The sequence below is a fragment of the Elephas maximus genome, chromosome 2 (assembly GCF_024166365.1).
Source record: "Elephas maximus indicus isolate mEleMax1 chromosome 2, mEleMax1 primary haplotype, whole genome shotgun sequence".
Classification (NCBI taxonomy): Eukaryota; Metazoa; Chordata; class Mammalia; order Proboscidea; family Elephantidae; genus Elephas; species Elephas maximus.
The window spans coordinates 223,245,447-223,263,255 of NC_064820.1; the positions used below are offsets into that span (position 1 = coordinate 223,245,447).

Genomic DNA, 17,809 nt, shown 5'->3' on the forward strand with positions numbered 1-17,809 from the left:
TGAGAGAGTGGAGGGAGGGAGCAGGCTGTCTCATTGGGGGGAGAGTAATTGGGAGTAGGTAGCAAGGTGTATATAAGTTTCTATGTGAGAGACTGACTTGTTTTGTAAACTTTCACTTAAAGCACAATAAAAATTATTAAAAAAAAAAAAAAAGAATTTGGCTGTTAACCAAAAGGTCGGCAGTTTGAATCCACCAGGTGCTCCTCGGAAACCCTATGGGGTAGTTCTACTCTGTCTTATAGGGTTGCTATGAGTCGGAATCGACTTGATGGCAACGGGTTTGGTTTTATTGGGTGTGTAGTGGTATTTCACTATGGCTTTTATTTGCATTTCCCTAATGACTAATGAGCAGAAACCCTGGTGGCGTAGTGGTTAAGTGCTATGGCTGCTAACCAAGAGGTCGGCAGTTCGAATCCACACAGGTGCTCCTCGGAAACTCTATGGGGCAGTTCTACTCTGTCCTACAGGGTCGCTATGAGTCGGAATCGACTCGATGGCAGTGGATTTTCATGACTAATGATGTTGAGCGTATTTTCACGTGCTTATTAGCCATTTGCATATCTTTCTTGGAGAACAGCCTATTCATTTTCTTTGCCCATTTATAAATTAGGTTATTTGTCTCTGATTGTTGAGTTGTAATGGTTCTTTATATATTCAGGATACAAGCTTCTTATCAGATAAATGTTTTGCAAATAATCTCTCCAGTTGTGTGGGATGTGTTTCCACTTCCTTGATTATGTCTTTGAAACACAAAATTTCTGAATTTCGATGAGGCCCAGTTTATGTATCCTTTCTTTTGTCACTTTTGCCTTTGATGTTATATCTCAGAAACCACTGCCTCATGTAAGGTCATAAAGACTTGCTCCTATGTTTCCTTATAAGAGTTTTATAGTTATAATTCTAATATTTAGGTCTATAATCCGTTTTGAGGTAGCTTTTGTACGTGGTAAGAGGTAGAGATCCAACGTCATTGTTTTGTTCTGAAAAATTTATATGTTTATATTAATACATTATAATTGTTATAACAGCACTCTAGGGTGATTTGAGGATTAAATAACCAAGGCATAGAGAGATTAATAACTTGCCCAAAGTCTCACAGCTAGTAAGTGGCAGGGCTAAGATTCCAACCTTAGTAGTCTGATTTGTGAGTCCATATTCTTAAATCTCTCTCCCTAAAATGAACGTGGCATCTCAAAAAGGTAAGGATAAGAGGAGTTACTCAGCAGATGGTGTTGGTACTACTGACTAACCATTGGTGGAAAAAATTCTAGTTCTTGTTCATAATTTCCATCACAATACATATGTATTAAAGAGTTGTTGTTGTTGTTAGGTGCCATCAAGTCGGTTCCAACTCGTAGGGACCCTGGGCACAGGAGAACGAAACATTGCCTGCTCCTGTGCCATCCTGTGCTCAAGTGCATTGTTGCGGCCGCTGTGTCAATCCATCTCACTGAGGGTCTTCCTCTTTTTCACCACGCCTCTACTTTCCCAAGCATGATTTCCTTCTGAACATCAGAACACTATACGGCTGCTAACCAAAAAGTCAGCAGTTCGAATCCCCCAGGCTATCCTTGGAAACCCTATAGGGCAGTTCTACTCCATCCTACAGAGCTGCTAGGAGTTGGAATCGACTTGATGGCAGAGGGTTTGTTTTTTGGCATAAAATAAAATAAAAAAGGCTTTAGACTTTTCAGACTTGTAGAAATGGCAGAGAGCTTGGATGAACTAACTTTCCCATATGACATTTAGCAGATCGGCCAGAAAATTAAGGGGAAATTCTAGAAGGAAATGAGTCATAGAGGTAGCAATCTTAACACTTGCATATAATATTTGCTCAATTTAATTGGATGACCATTAAACTACATATGTACAGGGGAGATCCCAGCGGGCTCAGGAAAAACGAAGCACCTGAAGCTGCAAAAGCTGAGTAGAGATTTCAGCTGCTGCCTATTGCAAGAAAGACTGATTGTCACTTTTGTTGTTATGAGGGGGGGAGGGAGGGAGCGTGGGAGAGGGTTATTTACTGATTAGTTAGTAGATAAGAACTACGTTAGGTGAAGGGAAGGACAATACTCAATACACAGAAGGTCAGCTCAGATGGACTGGACCAAAAGCAAAGAAGTTTCCAGGATAAACTGAATGCTTCAAAGGTCAGCGGAGCAAGGGCAGGGGTCTGGGGACTATGGCTTAAGGGGACTTCTAAGTCAATTGGCAAAATAATACTATTATGAGAACATTCTGCATCCCACTTTGAAGTGTGGTGTCTGGGGTCTTAAATGCTAACAAGCGGCCATCTAAGATGCATCAATTGGTCTCAAACCACCTGGATCAAAGGAGAATGAAGAACACCAAGGTCACATGACAACTATGAGCCCAAGAGACAGAAAGGGCCACATGAACCAGCGACTACATCATCCTGAGACCAGAAGAACTAGATGGTGCCTGGCCACAACTGATGACTGCCCTGACAGGGAGCACAACAGAGAACTCCTGAGGGAACAAGAGATCAGTGGGATGCAGACCCCAATTTCTCATAAGAAGATCAGACTTAATGGTCTGACTGAGACTAGAAGAATCCCAGAGTCATGGTCCCCAAACCTTCTGTTGGCCCAGGACAGGAACCATTTCCGAAGACAACTCATCAGACATGGAAGGGACTGGACAATGGGTAGGAGAGAGATGCTGACGAAGAGTGAGCTACTTGTATCAAGTGGACACTTAAGACTGTGTTGGCATCTCCTGTCTGGAGGGGAGATAGGAGGGTAGAGGGGGTTAGAAACTGGCAAAATTGTCATGAAAGGAGAGACTGGAAGGGCTGACTCATTAGGGGGAGAGTAAGTGGGAGTATGGAGTAAGGTGTATATAAGCTTATATGTGACAGACTGACTTGATTTGTAAACGTTCACTTAAAGCTCAACAAAAATTATTTAAAAAAAAAAAAAGAAAGAGTGATTGTGGAGATTACGTTCAGCCAATTAAATGCCTGCCAGGACAAAATTCACTCTTTGAAGGAATATAACAGAATCCAGGGTCTCTACAATGTATCATTCATAATGTGCAGTCAAAAAAAGAAATTACAAGACATGCCAAACAGCAGGAAAAATAAATGTTAACCAAGCTGATTTAAAAAAAAAAAAAAAAAAATAGAAACTGACCGGAAGACTCAGGTGTTGCAATTAGCAGACAAGGACTTGAAAAAGCTATTATATATATATCTAAGGATGTAAATAAATGTACATGCATAATAAATGGAGAGATGGGGAATGTTAGCAAAGAAATAGAGAATATTTAAAAATAAATGGAAAAAAAACAACTAAATTGAACGATTCAGTGCATGGGCTTAATACAGAAAGGCATAGCAGAAGAGTTGGCAAACATAAAAGGAAGTCATGTATAACTTCATTAGATGAGATAAAATGAGTAAAATATTTAGAATAAATTATAGCTGTTATTGGTATAAGGTCCCCAGATGGCACAAATGGTTTTATCTCAACCACTAACCAAAAGGTTGGCTATTCGAACCCACACAGTGGTGCTGCAAAAGAAAGGACTGGCAATCTGCTTTCATAAAGACTACAGCCAAGAAAATTCTATGGAACTCAGTTCTATTCTATAAATCCAGGGGTCACCCTGAGTTGACAGTAGTTCTAGATCTTAGCATCATGGATCCATTTGAGGATATAATAAAGGATACAGTGTTTCTTCCCAGGAAAATGCATACATTTTTGCACATAATTTCAAGGTTCCCAGAACCCTTACAAGGTCATTCATAAATTACTGAGGCCCATGAGCCACGGTTCAGGTTTGGAAGCCTTGATTTAGAAGCTCTCAGAATTAAAATAACAGTGGAGAAGCAGCTTTTGAAGTCCCTGGGAGGTATAAACGGTTAACGCACTTGGTTGCACAGAGATCGGCTGGGCTCAGGGACCCAGGGACCTGCCGGCCTGAGGAAAAGAGAAGGGCCAAGGCTGGATAGGAGCCTGTGAATTTGCTCCAGAAGCCAGGGGCTTTCCTTAGATTCAAAAACTAACCGGCCTCCAGGGAAGCCCCTGCTCTGGTTTGATGAGGGATGTTCCTTCACATTGCGTGCACGGATCAGAAAAGACCTCCGCAGAGTGGCCACAAAGGAAGAGCTGCCGGGTCATTGTGAGTTACAGATTCACACTGAAACCAGTGTTCCTGGGAATGTAGGGGTTCAGATTGGCCAGCGGCAGGAAGTTGGGAGGGGGGATGATGGCATTTTGATGCCTGGGGGAAACATTCAGAGCAGCACATCCATCTGAGAGATCCAGCAGTTCTTGGAACTATTTTCTTACCATAAAAGATCACACTCCCCAGGCCCCCAGTAGACCCTTGGTGGTGCAAACATATAACATGCTCAGCTGCTCACTGAAAGGTTGGAGATTCCTGTCCGCCCAGAGGTGCCTTGGAAGAAAGGCCTGACAATCTACCTCCGAAAAATCAGCCACTGAAAACCCTATGCAGCACAGTTCTACTCTGACCACACAGAGTCACCATGTGTCAGAATCAACTCCATGACAACTGGTTTTATGGGTGGAGAGGCCTGTCCTAAGCGCTGGATCAGCCTGGGACAAGGGGTAAGGATGTTATAACCTGAGGCTAAATTTGACTGAAAAACAAAAGCCTGCTCCCTCAGTTTTTTTCCTGCCATGGCAGGAAATATTAGCTAATGTTTTAAGACTCTCTATTCCTGGGGGTGATTTTTGCTAAAAAGATGAACTAGAAGTGAGATAACAATGTAACATTAGGTTGAATATCCACAAAGTCAGCACCAATTATTTTTCCATCCCACTGATTGCTTTCCATGATCTTCCCATATTTGTTTTCCTGCTCTCTTCTTTACCCAAGCCTCCCATCTCACATCAAAAAGGGGCAAGGCAGGGTTCATTGCTAAATACTTTATTGTTGGAGCAGTGTTTTTTGAAAGCAGGAAGAAAACTTCGCAGGCTGGAAATGGGCTCCAGCGTCCCACCTAAAGCACTCATATTGTCCGCAGAGTTCTGGTCTTTAAAATGTGTTTAAGCCCGGCACCCACCATCCTTCGAGGCTGGGGTCTTAACCTGAGAAACTGCCTTAATTTCTTGACATACCTATCAGGCAGAAAATTTTCCCCACTAAATTTAGAATTGGTAAAGGGTGTGTGTAGCATCAGTGAAAACGAGGGAAACCCTCAATGAGATGGAATGACACAATAGCCATGACAATGGGCTCAAACACACCGAGGATTGTGACGCTGGCGCAGGACTGGGCCACATTTCGTTCTGCTGCACATGGGGTCGTCATGAGTGGAGCGGATTCATCGGCAACCAACAACAGCAACCACAAGTTTTGAATATTTGCTGCGTACTTTTTTTTTTTTTTAACAACTTTATAGAAAAAGTAGAGTACTTAAGGTTTTTATTTAGGACAGGGCAAAGCAATTTTCTTTCTTAAACAGTTTGAAATTCCCAAACACTATACTGATTATTCTTAAAAAAAAAAAAAAAAAAAAAAAAAAAAAAACAGGGTTTGGAAAAAGATACAGGCCATCGGAGTTTCTAAATGCATCACTCCAAAGATAACCTATGGATGGCCATTACAAGGGTGCTGAAAACACCTCGCCACATACCTTGGCAGACATGTTCAGCTTTCTTCCTCCTGCCCTAAGGCCGTCTAATTTTCTTTTACAGAATGTGCTCCTGTGTTGAGCACCATCAGTATATATTTTCTCTTTCTCTCCAACATAAACAAACAACAACAGCAACAACAGCAACAAAAAACCCAAACCGGTTGCTGTCCAGTCAATCCTGACTCATGGGGACCCCATGTGTGTCAGAGTAGAACTGTAGTCCATAGGGCTTTCAATGGTTGATTTTTTGGAAGTAGCTTACCAGGCCTTCCTTCCCAGGCACCTCTGGGTAGATACGAACCTCCAACCTTTAGGTTAGCAGCTGAGTGTATGAACCATTTGCACGATCTAGGGATTCCCTCTCCTACATATGAAACCAGTCACTATATTTTGCATTTTACGATGTATTTTCAAATTATCCCATTTAATCTTCATGATAACTCTGTCAGGTAGACATGAGCCTTCCTGTTGCTTAGACAGGTTAAGCAAATTGCCCAAAGTCACATAATTTAGAAGGGGCAGTGCCAGAAGCAAAATCCCAGGTGTCTTTTCGCCACATTGTGTTTTTTTCCTTTTGATTACATCCTACGTGCTCACCCCTCTCATGCCCAGCTTACAGTGCCTTTCATGTACCGCACTGACGTAAAAGTAGACATATCAGACTCCTTTCCCTCCAAAAGAATTTTCCCTTGGGGATTACCACGTTAGCATTTTTGTGTAATACATTTCAGCAACACTGACAAATTGTTTAGTGTGTAAAAGACTGTAGTCAACTATTTGGGGAAAAGGGGAAGAGGAGTCTTTGTCCTTATTTTACCAATATTTTTCTCAGTGGTTGGCTGGGAATGAGGGGAGCGGGTGTCCTTGTTTTGCTGCCTTACTGGCCTGCTGCATTTTAAATGCACATTGCCATCCAGTAGATTCTGACTTAGAGCGACAGCTACAGGACAGAGCGGAACTGCCCCATAGGGTTTCCAAGGCTGTAAATCTTTACGGAAGCAGTCTGCCAGATCTTTCTCCCATGGAATAGCCTGTGGTTTCGAACTGATAACACCTTTGGTTAGCAGCCAAGCACTTAACTACTGGGCCACCAGGGCTCCTTACATTTTGAATAGGTACCTCTCTTCATCATTTGTAATGGTTTGCTTTGAATTTGTATGGTATGTGGAGTGTGTATGTGTGTGCATGCATAGGTTTAAAAAATGTTTGCTATTAACTTGATCCTGAGTCATGGTGACCTCTTGTGTGTCAGAGTTGAACTGCACTCCTAACGTTTTTCCAGGTTGTCATCTGTTTGAAGCAGATTGCCAGGCCTTTCTTCCAAGGTAGTTTGAACTGCCAACCTTTTTGTTTGCAGCTAAGCACTTAACCATTTGTGCCAACCAAGGACTGCCATGTGTTTGTTAGGACCATATTAAGAGATTAAAAGAAAGGAGTAACTCTTGCTACCATGGAAGACACTTGGGATTGGTGTGTGTATAGATACGTGTGTCTACATTTTAATGTATATCCCTCAATCCTCTGTAAAAATAAAAATAAAACATTAAGAAACCTATGTATGATATAAGCCTCTTAATATTAGATAACAAAGAGCCCCAAGCTTTCCCAGCTGCAGAACCAGGTATAATCCTATTACCACTGTCAGGACATAAGAACTGATTGGTCAGGTGCTAATGGGCAGTCCAGCAGCTGCAAAGCAATGGCCAGGGCAGCCAGCTCTGCCCAAGTCAGACTAGAATCAACACACCCTGCTTCCCCTGATCTTAATTCGTCTCCTCTCTATATTATTGGTAAAATAGCCTTACCTCAAATGCCAGATTGTCCACTACCTGCTATATGCACAACCTTGGTGTGTCAATTTTTTATACACTTAAAGTATGGTAACAAAATATACAAAGAACAGTAAAAACAACCCCCATTGTTTGCTAATTAATTTTTTTTAATGGTATCAGAATTAGGGAACCCTAAGCTCTTCAATACATCCTGTATTCACACTATCTTTTTATTTATTATCATTTTTTTCCAGAATTTCAAATATTTTACTTTTTAAAAGTTAGAAACACCACAAGTGTGAAGCTCAAGTCATTTTAAAACCACCCCTGGGTTATTAAGGACTGCTGAAATGAACCGTGATTTAAATGTCCATTTCTACGCATATTTTGCATGGGTTGAGAACATCTAAAATTAGGCCAACTCTGAGAATCATTTCTATTTGAAAAACCCTCACTTTAAATGCTTCATTCTCTTATCTCCTCTGTGTACCATGCAACTTTCAGCAGACAGTTATCTGTCGCCTCGAATGTGTTAATTTCATGTACCTGCTCTCACTGTTCCCATCCTATGGAATGCCCCTATCTAGCCTCAACGACTCTGCCTTTTTTTGTTAATCCAATTAAACAATTGTACATGTACAGTTCAGTGACACTGGTTATATTCTTCAGGTTGTGAAGAACCATTCTCACCTTCTTTTCCCAAATTATTCCTGCTGTTGTAAATTTAATCACATATATGCTCAAGGCAGACATTCTTTACTAATTAAGCTAAACTCATCCAGCCCCAGTGGCTCCAGGAAATCTTGATTGTATGAGAATTTGAAATTCTGGTCTCTATTTTTCCCCCTTTTGATCAGGATTCTTTCGAAGAATCTTTGATCAAAACTTTCAGTAATGTTAGCTGGGAATCAAGTAGTTCTGGTCTCATGGCAAAGGGACAACTCTATCTTCTGGAATGCTTTCATCCTTTGAGACTGAATTCAAATGCCCTAGGTTCACATTCTACAGTTGATGATTCTACAAAAGAAAATCACTCCTTCGACTGTGAGCCCTCAGTGTCTGTGCCAGATGGTAACCTTTGCACATGATCTTTGACAGGAGCTGGACACATACATATCCAACTGCCCCAGGAGAGAGGAAGCTCATTAAGAGTAAGGCCATGTCTCAGTCATCTTCGTAGCCCACCTCCCCCTACAGCATACACCAGCACCTAGTGCAAAATTATGGCAAGAGGAGATTGGAAAAACTTAATTTCTGCATTTTTAAATTATAACCATCCTTCAAGGTTTTTTCCATGAAGCTTTCTTCAATTCCCCCAAGTTGACAATCTGTTATCCACTGAAAGGCAGATATGTGGCACCTATTATTTTTTTACCTGGCTTCATAATTTTTCATAATTAGTAGCTACTGCCTTCTTCCTAGGTGGAGCAAATGATTTGTGCTTGACTACTAATCTAAAGGCTCACAGTTTGAACCCACCCAGTGGTCCTGTGGAAGAAAAGTCCTGGTGACCTGCTTAAGATTATAGCCAAGAAAATCTTATGAAACAGTTCTACCCTGTAATATGTGGGGTTGCCACAAGTCAGAATCCAGTCAACAGGAACTAACAACAGCAACAACCTTTTTCCTTTTTATCTCCCCTTCCAAGACAAAACAAGCTTTTTCATTCATGAGGATAAGATCCATGGTTGATTGTATTTGTATCCTTCATAAAGCTTTGCACAGAGTTGTCTTTGATACATATTTGTAGAACAGATAAATGTTTGATGAATTTAAAATACATTAAAGTAACTTCAAAATATATTCCTTTCTGGGGGTGGGGAAGGACCAGCATTGCTCAACATTGATTCTCAGCTCCTGGTTTTTGTCAATATTTTATCATTTTATAAATTCCAAACTAACGATTGTAGCTTTGGATTTAAATGATATCAAAATTTGTCTTCAGGTTCCTGAAATTCAGTTCCTCCAGAGAATAGAATTTAGGGGTCAAATGTATGTACAGGCAGTCCCCAGGTTACAAACATCCAACTTATGGTAAGTTAGGATGGGTACTAGTCTTTGTGTCTTTGTGTGACTAGTCTTGAAACATCACACACATACACACAAACATCACTGAAATTCACTTTTAAACCCAAGACTCCAAATAAATGGTATGGTAGAGATCCTTTCCAACAACAGATTTAAAAAAGAAAAAGAGGATGCCTGAACAAAGCCTTGTAGTCAATAAGAAATCACAGTTTATCTAATAGAAAATCATATAAATGAAGAAAACATAAGCCAGTCACTATAAACTAGATGTAAAACCATTATTAGCAGCTCTCAGAAAAATTTGAGCGCCCTTTAGATCCTATCCTTGGCAGTTCAATTACCAACATATGAAAATAATTGCATTTCAAGGTGCCCATTGTATAAGTTGGGTAAACAGTGTGGACTGTTAGCACAGGGTCCCTCTTGTTGTTTCCATAAATGTGATGGACCTGTTTCCATTTGTTTGTTTTTGGTAATGGGGTTTCCAGTTGCTTAATTTCAGTGATCTTCAAAAAGAAATCTATGGACAAGTCAGCTTGCAAATAATGAAATCCATGAAAATTAGACCTCTGAAAAGAACACATTTGAGACCATGTATTGGACTTTTCCACCATATAATCAACATGGCAGAAACATGGGTGCTAAAGGTGGAGGCCTACTCATCTGCTGAGTTGCCCACAGCCTGCACTGGTGGCCAAGGGCACTGAAGGGAGAGGACAGTGTGGCTCCACACCCTAGATAGGAAGAGCACAGATTTTTACCATTCTCTCCAATTTCTTTCTAGGAAGGCAAAACTTCAAACACCAGCTATAGCAAACCAATGTGTGCATGTACGTTTTTAAACAGGTATATGCAGACAACAGAAAACCCAAGCCAAAAAAGACCTGCCGAGGTAAAACAAAGCATTCTTCTTTTCTTACTTTTAACCGTGAGGTACATGGACTTGCTGACGTCTGCGCCCACATCGTTGCTGACCTTGCAGAGGTAGTAGCCACTGTCTTCTTCCACAACATGCTTGATCAACAAGGACCCATTGCTGAGGACTTGGATTCGGCCATTCAAGGCAATTGGTTGGAACTGGGGAACCCCAGCACCTGAAATAGAATGAAAAAGAGGAACAGTGGTGCAAACACAAATAACTAGGTGAAGACAATGAGTCTAGTTCACCCAGACTAATAAAGAGAAGAGATGGACATTTAACCTATGTCATATAGGACAGCTGTGGAATATACCAAATTTTCCCCCAACATTAAAACTCTTGTTTAAAGAGAACCAATTCATTTAAAAGGATGGTATTTTCAACTCTGAGATAAAGACAGCTTATAGATCATTTCTTGATAAAAAGCCAAATTTGATGAATATTAACTAGCTTATAAATTATTGAAGAAATCACAGTAGAACAAACACAGAAGTAGACCTCTCTTGTGGTACTAAAAGCGTTCCTTATGTTCCCAGGGCTTTAATACACGTGTAAACAAGGAGCGCTCTGAGGACACGGCAGTGGAAGACCTTGTTCACAGCACACAATGAAGGCTACAAAGAGAATACCAGTAACACAGATTTCTCCCCTAAGTATGGTCATATCTCAGTCTAGACACACAATGTGCTATTAATATTATTTGTTGTTGTTAGGTGCCACAGAGTACATTCCAACTCATAGCAACCCTATGTACAACAGAATGAAATGCTACCTGGTCCTGCGCCATCCTCATAATCGTGGAACTAGGAAGACAGAAACTGTTGCATTGAAGAATAATATATCAGGGGCAAGAAAGACAGATGACATCAAGAGTAGATACATGGCACTATGTGGTAAGCTAGAAATAAAATTTTTAAATTAGCTTGATCTATCGTATGTGGTTTGTTTTATAATATTTTAAAATTCTACCACCACAGTGAACATATGTGACGGATGGTCTGCTAACATATCGCAAAACATGGCCATTTTACATCTCCTCATGGAGACGCAATCCAGAACTGCTTGAGCCCATTGTTGCAGCCACTGTGTCAGTCCATCTTGTTGAGGGTCTTCTTCTTTTTCACTGACCCTCCAATTTACCAAGCATGATGTCCTTCTCCAGGGACTGGTCCCTCCTGATAATATATCCAAAGTATATGGGACAAAGCCTCGCCATCTTTCCTTCTTTTAAGGAGCATTCTGGCTGTGCTTCTTCCAAGACAGATTCGTTATTCTTCTGGAAGTACATGGTATATTCAATATCATTTAATGGTATATTCAATATTATTTAACGTCACTTAAATAAGTAAGTCAGCTCTTTGTACTTGGCACTGAGACAGCACTCTGTCTTCAGAGTGCTTACACTCAAGGATATAATGACATAGATGCAAAATGCTTCATGTGGAAGATATATATGAAAGTATTTTGGAAATAATTCTTTTGGAAATAATAAAACAGAGCATGAAGGTCCCAGGAGATTTCTGGGAAGATGGTGGTTTGGACAGACCTAGGCAGCCTGCCTCTCTCCTAAAGAGGCATCAGGTGAGAAAGGAGGTATGCAAAAAACCTCTTTAAAGTTTTAAAAAGAAAAGATGTCACTTTGAGGACTAAAGTACACCTGACCCAAACCATGGTCTTTTTGACTGCCTCATGCATGAAAAAGGAAGACAGAAGAATTAACACATTCAAATTGTGGTGTTGGTGAAGAATACTGAATATGACAAACATACCAGTCTTAGAGGTAATACAATCAGAGTGTTCCTTAGAGGCCAAGATGATGAGACTTCAGCTCGCTTACTTTGGACACATCATTAGGAAACACCAATTGCTAAAAAAGGACATCATGCTTGGTAAAGCAAGCAGGTCAGCAAAAACAAGGTAAACTCCCCATGAGACAGATTGACAGAATAGCCACAACAATGGGTTCAAACATCCAAAGAACATGAAGATGGCATAGATCCAGGCAACATGTCCTTCTGTTATCCATGAGGTCGCCATGAGTCGGAGCTGACTCTATGACAACTAACAACTACAACAGGAGGACGTGATGCAGGCCTTGAAAGGCTCTGCTAAGGCTTCCTGGGAAGGACTCAGGATGGAAGGCAGGGAGAAAGGCAATCTAGAGAGAAATAGGCAGGGAAAAGAGGACCATATCCCAATCAGAGCCCTCTCCAGGGTTAAAGAGTAGAAGAAAATAGAGCTCCCCTATATTAAGGGCAGCCTCTCCCTGCCTTGTTGGATGAAGAAAGGGACTTGGACAGCCTGGCTATACATGTGACACCTTTCTAACCAGGAAACCAAGGGGATCAAAGAAAACTATAGAAAGTAGCCACATAAATATTAAATACCAAGGACCTATGGAAAGAAAACTATGAAACCATTGCGCCACCACCGCTACTACTGGTTGCTGTCCAGTTGATTCCAACTCATGATGATCTCATGTGTGTCAGAGTAGAACTGTGCTCTACAGGATTTCCAATGGCTCATTTTTCTGAAGTAGATCATCAGGCCTTTCTTCCGAGGTGTCTCTGGGTAAGCTCGAACTGTCAACCTTTTGGTTAGCAGCCAAGTATGTTAACCATTTGCACCACCCAGGGACTCAATAAAACTATTAATGGTCATTTAGCTAAATGGAGAGACTATTCATGATATTTATTGACTGGTATTCATCAGCTCACCATTAACCAGTTACCCTAAAACCATTCATTAAATAGCCCAACTTTTCCAACTGACTTGAAATGCTTTATCGTTTATAAAAAATGTGTATACACTCAATATTCTAGTAATACCAATGTTTTCCACATTTTAAGTTTATTACAATGTCCAAAATTTTAGACACTTTTTTTTTTTTTTGGAACTTGATAACATTATCCTAACATTCATCTAGAAGAAACAAACAAAATTCCATGCAAGAAAGGTAGAAATGTTTGAAAAACAAAAACAAGGGGAATATTTTTGTACCAGATATTAAAATACATTTGAAAAATAGAAATCTCATTAAGTGTGTTATTGATGCTGGAACAGACAAATCAGTGTGTCATGGATTGAATTATGCTCCCCCCATAAAAAAAAAAAAGTGTGTATCAACTTTGTTAGGCCATGATTCCCAGTATTGTATGGTTATCCTCCATTTTGTGATTGTAATTTTATGTTGAGAGGATTAGGGTGGGACTGTAACACCACCCTTACTCAGGTCACCTCCTGATCCAAAGTAAAAGGAGTTTCCCTGGGGTGTGGCCTGAACCACCTTTTCTCTCTTAAGAGATAATAGGAAAGAGAAGTAAGCAGAGAGTTGGGGGCCTCATACCACCAAGAAAGCAGCACCAGGAGCAGAGTGCATCCTTTGGACCCAGGGTCCCTGCGCCTGAGAAGCTTCTCGACCATGGGAAGATTGAGGACAAGGACCTTCTTTCAGAGCTGACAGAGAGAGAAACCCTTCCTTCCCCTGTAGTTGACACCCTGAATTCGGACTTTTAGCTTACTTTACTGTGAGGAAATAAACTTCTCTTTGTTAAAGCCATCCACTTGCGGTATTTCTGTTATAGCAGCACTAGATGACCAAGACACAGTGTAACAGACAGAAGGCTAAAAAACAGACTCCAGTATACACACATTTTTTCATAAACAATAAAGCATTTCAAATCTGTTGGAAAAGGTTGGGCTATTCAATAAATGGTTCTAGGACAACTGGTTAACCATGTGAACTAGTGATAATGACAATGATGATGATGATAAATAACGTGTCTTGACTCATTGCTACATGCCACAAACCATAATAAATGCTTTCTATAATTCATTTTACTAAAGTATCACGTTAATCCCCTTATTGTATCCACTTCACATAAGGGGAAGCTGAGGTTCATGCAGGTTAAATGGTTTATACACAATACCACAGCCAGATGGTGGTGTGGCTGTAATTTGAACTCACAGCTCACTCCCTTCACTGAGGGTTTCTACGGCTTCTCCTAGATTCCCATTTTATTTCTTTTCCTAAAACGAGTTCCAAATCTAAGAAAGCTTTCTGTATGAACAATATGTCAGTTGGAAGACATCAACACAAAACCAACACTTCTTCTCAGAAACCATACAAAAGCAAAAGGAAAGGAACAGAATATTCAAACCATATTTTTGATGAAATCAGGAAATAGCTAAAATCTCAACCACAAAAAAATAGGTAGAAGAGCAACCAGCATCGTAGACTGAGTAGAGGTGCATGCAGAAAGACAGGGGAAGCTGGGCCATGGCTGTGGATCTCAGCAACAGCAGCAGCTTCTGCAGAGTGAATGGCAGTGGCACCCCCTGAGGAACAAAACCGAATCAGTGGGAACAGTGCACACAGGCTGGTTTGGGGCAAAAGCTTCCCTGGACCTGGTTTGGTTCTTAGAGTCAGCCAAGTTAGAGTTAAGAGAAAAATCAGGTATTTGTATGAAGTATCTCTTTCTGGGGATATGAATTTTCTTCCAATGTGAGCAATCAGAAAGAAACCAGGATCTAGCAAAGGTAGTATAAGAAGAATGGAGAAAAGAAATAGGGAGAAAAAAAAAAAAAAAAATCAGGTGAAGAAATCTCTCCAGAAAAATGATACCATAATTCAGGTAAAAATAATGAATAAAATGCCTATGAAATGAAGCAAAAACTCAAGGAAGAGTGAAACGTTAGTTGGCAGAACTTAAGAAAGAAGGAGAAAACATAAAATCACAGAAATGGAGACAAAGTTGGAGAGAGCACGAAGGAAATCAGACACAATACTGGGAAAAAAGTCATAGAGAATAGAAATGAAAAAAAAAATCAAGTAAAATGGGAATGAGTTTAAAAAGTCAGAGAGAAAATAACAGCTATAGAAGATAAAATCCTATGGCTCCATAACTGAGACTTCAAAGAAGAAAACAGAAAGTATGAAAAAGAACAAAAATTTAGAGAGAAAATACAAGAAGGATTTTCTTAAATAAAAAATGACTTGAATCTACATAGTAAGTGGGTGCATCATGCTTTTGGAAAAATTGACTCCAAATGAATAACACCAGCATATAGACCAGTGGTTACATTTTTTTAAGTGATATTTTTATTACTTGCATAATTAATAATACACAATATCCTCTAACGGGTTGAAGAAATATTAAAAACAACTACAATGCCTGTCATAGATTGAACTGTGTCAACTTGGCTAGTCCGTGATTCCCAGTATTGTGTGGTTACCCCCATTTTGTGATTGATGTGATTTTCCTATACATTGGAAATCCTACCTTTATGATATTAATGAGATGGGAAAGGCAGCAATTATGTTAATGAGGGGGGACTCAATCTACAAGATTGGATTGTGTCTTGAGTCAATCCCTTTTGAGATATGAGAGATGTGAGTAAAGAGACAGGGTGACTTCATACCACCAAGAAAGCAGCACTGGGAGCAGAACGTATCCTTTGGACCCAGGGTTTCCATATGGAGAAGCTCCTAGTCCAGGGGAAGATTGATGACGAGGACCTTCCTCCAGAGCCGACAGTGAAAGAAAGCCTTCCCCTGGAGCTGATGCCCTGAATCTGAATTTCTAGCCTAATAGACTGTGAGAAAATAAATTTCTCTTTCTTAATGCCATCCACTTGCTTGTTTCTGTTACAGCAGCAACAGGTAACAGACAATGCCCAATATTATTTTGGTTCTAGAGAAACAGGTGTTATTGCAAATCACAGCTGCATGTGTAAACAATTAAAATGCTGGGATATTGTTAATATGTATTTGAAGTTACAAAAATGGTTTATGTAAGAAATTCTACTTACAGAAATTTTTCCCTTGGGAAAAATGAACACATACACAAAGATCAATGTGACAGAAGTCATTACAACACTGTAAAACAATGAAAACCTGGGAAGAAATACAAACACAATATCCAACAATAGTATTGGAGACACCTAGTCACCTTTCTAAATGTCCATTCTCTCTGTCTAAAAACCAAAATTATATTTATGAGTATATATTTGCATGGAGACAGCCATGAAAGGCTAGTTAAAAATGTTTACTGTAAATATTTTTGAGCAGTTACTTTTCAGTGGCGTTATATGGGAGGAATTTAACATTTTAAAATGTTTTGCAATTTCCAATTTTTCTTTAACTCTTGATATAAAAAATTAAAGATTAAAAAGCTACTATAAATTAATTTTCAAAGTCAATGGTGAGAAAGAATAAAATGTATGCAATACACAGAAAGATAAAAAGAAAATCTATGTAAATCACTCCTATGAATGAGAAAGAAATAGAAATAAGTGTGTAAGTAACATGAATAAGAAATCCCCTAAAGGGGAAATAGAAATGGTCAGTAAACACAGGATAAACCATTTTTAACATCACTAGTGCTTTTAATATGCAAATGAAATCAGGAAGCCACTTTCACCAATTACAATCCAAAAATTAAAAAAAAAAAAAAAATGGAAGGAAAGAAAGGTCCTATTCAGTTGTCAAGAGTGCAGTTACACTGCTGGTGGGCGTGTAAATTGCCTTAATATTCTCTAAAGGGCCCTTGACCAGTACAGGCCAAGAGCCTTAAAGGTGGTCATCCTATTTCACTTCCAGGAATTTATCTCAGGAAAGTAATGAAGCAGATGCACACTGAATTAATAGACGAGGATGCTCATTGCTACAGGGTTTATAGTACTTCTGGTGAAATGAGTTCTTTATGTGGTCTTTTCCCTTGGTTCTTTGGAAAAACAGCTTGAGAGCTTTTTCCCTTAAGCCCTGAGGACTTATCTTTGCCCTAGTTTTCTACCCTAGAGGGTTGCTTACTTTTTTCCAGGTTTATTGATATTCCCAGGGTAAGCTATAAACAGCTTGAATGGTTTGATAATTTTTGTCTGGCCTGGGCTACAGCCTGCCCCGTGATTGGTCTTTTTTACCCACCTTGCAGGGATTGGTCAATATACTTATGCAAATGAATGACATACTTATGCATATAAAGTGACTGTGGCCTATGGAGAGGGTATTGGTCAGTTTGTGGCCCTGGGGGGAGAGCCATGCAATGAAATTGAACAGTAGAGTTCTTATATACATAGCCAACCACACAGAGGTTTGCAGACAGAAGAAGGAAGAAAGAACCAAAAAGGAGAAAAGGCAAAAAGAGTAGAAGCAGAAAAAGAGGAGGAGGTGAGGAACCACCTAAAAGTACAATAACACAAGGTCAAGGGCTGTACCATTGAAGAAAGTGAGAGGCCCAGAAGAAGTCCTGCAGCAGAGCTGGCAGCAACAGGCAGGAAATTAAAATGTGTGAATGAGAAAAGAAAGAACGTCCAAGATTTTCACAAACACAGTTAAGGAAGCTTTCCTGGAGAAGATGATACAATCAAGATAAATTATTTCTAACAATATCTAGAATGGTTCCACCATTAGTATTTATTTCCACATGACATATTTCTATTTATGTAATGTTTACATCATTA

At 39.8% G+C, this 17,809-nt stretch overlaps 1 protein-coding gene across 1 annotated transcript in view; it reads right to left on the minus strand.

Moving 5' to 3' along the window:
• Nucleotides 1-17,809, minus strand: part of DSCAM (DS cell adhesion molecule) — a 1,038,663-nt gene that overhangs the window by 279,687 nt on the left and 741,167 nt on the right. The window contains exon 11 of the mRNA XM_049874902.1: nt 10,350-10,523. Coding sequence (XP_049730859.1) covers nt 10,350-10,523 — 174 coding nt within the window. The remainder of the gene's footprint in view (nt 1-10,349; nt 10,524-17,809) is intronic.